Here is a 4,893-nt window from a genome sequence, read left to right as displayed (position 1 = left end):
ATCACATTTAAAGCATGGCAAGGCAATAGTAGGCTGCAGGGAGGATGAGGGGATTAAGAGTTTACCCAAATCAAAGGCCAAGTTTGGGTGTACGGGTGGGCTGTCAAGAGCTTCACTCAATTATGGATTTATATTTAAATACACCTATATTCAGACACAAGTCCACACTGAGGCAGATTGAATTACCCTACTCTCAACGGCCTGTCAATAAACTGTTAAGTTAAGCCGTTAGTGGCTGACATGGTGTCCAGTATCCCCAGAAAGCGCCACATTTTAGCTTACAAACACAACATCAATGCATTAGATTTGAAGAAAAAAAATGTCCCCACTGCTCCAACCTGTTTGCAACATCTTTACTGTTAGAATAATTCCCTTCCTACAAAGTATAAATAAATAAGCATTGCATACTTTCTCTACTGGATAGGGTCTTGTGAGGATCTCCGAAGAATAAGTTTAGGAATATGAAACAAATAACATTGGTGTGGAGAAAAAGTCCTTTAATATTTAACAGTGATAACCTGGGCCACTAGCAGAAAGAAAACATATCAAACTAACATTTCTAAAGACAGAATGCACAAATTCTATCTCCAGGACATATACAGTATAGTACATTTAAAAATAGAATAATAAATTACTGTATTCTAAGCAGCATTTTATACACACACACAATCTCATGGATGACCATACAAAAATACATATTTGTGATTCGGCACGCAGAGGACAAAAAGTCAGTTTTATTCTACCTAGTTTTCCTGGGAGAAAACTGAGCTTTGAAGAATAACTGTTGACCTACAGAAAGGCTCTCAAGGACAAAGTGGCAAGCTGCAGCAAATTTTCACTGGGTTTCACTCTAATCTAACAAGCAGACAGCATGTACTGTAAATGCACAGGTGACACAGGTATTAAGTACAGAATATCAGGTTATAATGATGTCAACTTATAATGATGTGAACTGTGCCTGTCCATCAATGTACCAGGCTGTATTTGAATTGCCTTAATCTCTTAGATATCTCTCTCTCTCTCTCTCTCTCTCTCTCTCTCTCTCTCTCTATATATATATATATATATATATATATATATATATACTGTATATATATAGATGTGACATAAGTAACATAAGATCACTCATTATAAACCAGTTTCACCTCTTCTTGTCTGCTATAATGCCTGCTGGGCCTAGCCAGTGAAACCCTCAGCTTGACCACCCATCAGTAGCCAGTTTGCCTCTTTCATGCCTGTTATCTGGGACCGTGCCAGTGATATCCACAGAGACAGCATGGTTGTCTGTTTGTATTCCAGGCAGAGCACACCTGACTCTCGAAGCTCAAACATTCACATGCTAGCCCAGTTAGGGGCACTATAAGTCAGGGGCACAAGACATAAGTTAGGTATAGTGACCAACACTAGTATTGCAGGGGTCCCAAAGAATTATATTCTTTCATTGATGGCAACATTAGTAGTGACCAACACTAGTATTGCAAGGGTCCCAAATAATTATATTCTTTCATTGATGGCAACATTTTTAGTGGCACTCCTGAGCATAGTGTCCATACTTCATTGACCATGACAGGTGTACTTGTGGTCGGCTGGACTACAACCTGACAGGATACCACTGTTTTGAGAGTACAGTTGGGACACCCCCAATGGATGTTGTCTCTGTTTAACACAACTGTAGTCCTCTAAGCAGTGTGGCGCAGTGCTACCTTTAAAGTCCTGGCTTTTATAACAGTTCAACCCCAAAACACTAAATCTCATTATCACAAGATGTCCCATTCTTCTCAGAAATGTTCAAGGTTCTACATTAAAAGCAAAGATTCTAGAACAGCTCTGTTCTAGAATCTTTGATTAAAAGTACAAAGCTTTTGCTTTCTTGGCTTCTTGTGGTCCTAAAGCTGTTTGATCAGTGTGTACACAAACTCTGGTGGTGGTGCGCTATCCTAGCTCTGTAAATGGGAATCAAACATATTGGCTTGGATGGAGCCATCTACAATTCTGCCAATTCAGACTCTGCTTCACAAGTATAAAAGGGAGAGGCATAATTTGATTGGCTGTGGAGCTTAAATATCAACCTTTTGCCAAAATTCACAGACTACCTTTAATGGTCACGTGGTTATTAAAGGAGGCTCTTTAGCTGTCAGTATTTATCATGATTTTAGATATGAAAAGCCCTTTTTTATCCCAGAAATACCCTGTGACTAACAAAAGGTATGTCTTTGTATGGAAAAGGTCTACATGAAACGTTTAGCTTTTCAAAAAGCTTAGAGAGAATGTTTAGTAAGTTGACACAAAAGTATTATTACATAATCAATACACTTGTCATCATACCACATATTCCTTACGTTCTCAAAATCAAACCATCATTGATGGAAACTGGACACTTCAGTATTCAATAGACAGGACAGAACAAGTCTGCATCAGTCAAATAATTATTATTTAAGCATTTAGCTGACACTATTATCCAGGGCAACTTAGAGCCAACTAGTTACAGGGGCATTGGAAGTCCAGTTAAATAACCGCTTGGCCACCTCTGCCCCATATGATAATGCCTATTAAAGCCAAGCCCAAACAATTATAATCATGTCGACACCCTTTCAAATACTTTCAGTTTTGTGATTTCTTTACAAAACTATATCAATTGCAGATTCATACAATCTACTATAAGTTTAACGTACCAGTGCAATTCAAATCCTATGCAATCCCACAGATTCCAAATAATGTATGATGTATTATGTAATATGTACCATGAAGTTTGTAATATGTAAAAATGAAATCTTATTATCTGAATGAATACCTATGGAAGATGTTCTAAGGAACAATGCAGACAATAAGAAATAAATTCGGCAATGGCGTGGAGACAGACATTAGGGAACATAATAAAACACCATATTGGTCTGATTAGTGATTCCAAACCATTGCGTAGTTATTTGGATTATCTGTAGTAAGAAAATAGACATGTTTGTTCAGACTGTGACAAAAGACGAATTGAATAGAGGAATCCTCAAACTATACGCCACTAAAGATGAAATAGAATATGTAAATCACCATCCCCCAACTCTGCAGTTGATGGGAAAGCCTTTTGCGAAGCACGTGCCATCCGGTGCAATTTTGAGAAAGGCACATTCACTTCCTCTTGTGCCATCAGCAGTGAATAGAAACCATCCGTCGTCTCAGCTGTCAGCCAGAGCCATCAGGACCACACAACTCTGCCAAAAACACCATTACAGATGCAACAGGCACAGAAACACACTAACAGAGGGATGACAAAGGGAGAGAGAGAGAGAGCAAGAAAGAGTGAAAAACAGACAGAAGTATATAGAGAAATGGCAGGAAACTGAAGAGGCTAATTTGACCAAGTGATGGAGTGGAAGCGTTAAAAGAGAAGAGTCCAAGTGGCATAAACTTTCATCTCATCTTCCTTGTCTGGTGCAATCACTGCAGAGTGAATTGGACTCTGGTGAGCAGGGTTTCGTCACCACCGGGGCTCCCAGCCTGAGTGTACAAGTGATGCTTCAGGCCTGAGTCGCCTGTTCTTTTATGTGTCAGGAAGTTTGCAGGGGACCCACACACACACACACACACACACACACACACACACACACACACACACACACACACACAAACACACACACACACCTGTCCTTACTTACTTTAAAGAAAACATTGGGTTATCATGGCAAAGTGGGTCGTTGATGCGCTGCTGCCATCATGAGTTTGTTAACAACTCTGTCAGTGCTCTATGTCTACATGTTGAGTAGGTAAAACCAGTGTTCTAGCTTTACCAGGCGAGTAAGTAAAAACAATTTTTACTACTCAAGAGTCATGTATGGGCGTCTACCAGACCAGCTCTTGTGATGGGGAAAAAAAACAGACAGGAATGGTATGGGGGACATGAAGTCAGCTTGTCAGTGTGAACTTTCTTGTGTCCGCCTGGGAGTCCTTGTCCTTACAGCATCAGTTCTGCTAGGTTGTGACACTGTCCTCTTAGCCAAAGTCGATTCGTGGGCGATACTCCAGAACCATGGGATATGCCTATTGAGTAAAGTTGAGAGAGGCAGACCAAACATTAATCAATCAAGATGTTAGTTTGTTTTTTAATTAGAAAGTATTACAGCACTAATCTGCAAATGCAATCTGTACATTCATTTATCCCCAAAGGACAACATGCACAGCCACGTCAAGCAGTGAACAGATATAAATGATATAAAATATACCAATACAAATAAGTGTAAAAAATAAATAGTTAGTAAAAAAAAAAAACAGTTAGTTTTAAAGTGCTGTTACAGTGCTATTACATGTACTAGTCAGCAAAATAGTCCCTATATGCCTGTGGTATTGGCTGAGGGAGAGTCTGGACAGAGTGGACAAGCACGGCCTATTGGAGAAAGGTAGTTTGGAGTTGAGAAGTTGAACAGCTAAAGTCACATAGACTGCCTGCCTGCTCTTGGATCTGCAGCAGAGCATACTGCAGGCTGCAGAGTTGTCGCCAGGAAGGGATCCACTCAAAGAAAAGGAACAGGGCATGTGGGAGGTGTCATTTAAAATGCTGCCAACCAGCCTGATCATCTATGTGTACCTCCAAAAGGATTTTAAGATATTATAAACCATCAAACCTACAAAACCATCACTTAAACAAACCTGCAAACCTGCACAATGTGCCTTCACAACATACTTTCAGTGATTTGTATGGCCTACAAACCACAGCAAAAACCCATAGCAAGTGAGTGAGTCCATCACTAGTCTGCGCTGGCCTGACCTACGACCCTGACTGGGGTTGCACCACACTGTGAGGTACTGTAAGGACAAGGTCACTGTAGCAATGACACCATGGATCAGCCATGAGTGTCTTGGCTTGTCCGCCCCCCTCACCCCATGTGTCCTGGGGCAGACTGGGGC

The 4,893-nt window shown here is 40.5% G+C and overlaps 1 protein-coding gene across 2 annotated transcripts in view; it reads right to left on the bottom strand.

The window, feature by feature from the left end:
- Positions 1-482: 482 nt before the first annotated feature.
- Positions 483-4,893, bottom strand: part of pcgf5a (polycomb group ring finger 5a) — an 11,214-nt gene continuing 6,803 nt past the window's right edge. For both annotated transcript variants that reach the window (XM_076286225.1, XM_076286224.1), the window contains exon 9: positions 483-4,029. In XM_076286225.1, the coding sequence (XP_076142340.1) occupies positions 3,982-4,029 (48 nt within the window). In that variant the 3' untranslated portion in view covers positions 483-3,981. The remainder of the gene's footprint in view (positions 4,030-4,893) is intronic.

This window comes from Alosa pseudoharengus, unplaced genomic scaffold (assembly GCF_046254945.1).
Source record: "Alosa pseudoharengus isolate Yale_2024_CS ecotype anadromous, Long Island Sound unplaced genomic scaffold, YU_APseudo_1.1 YU_APseudo_1.1_scf_15, whole genome shotgun sequence".
Lineage (NCBI taxonomy): Eukaryota > Metazoa > Chordata > Actinopteri > Clupeiformes > Clupeidae > Alosa > Alosa pseudoharengus.
Note: the sequence above shows the minus strand (reverse complement) of the source record. Positions and strands in the feature narration are given on the sequence as shown.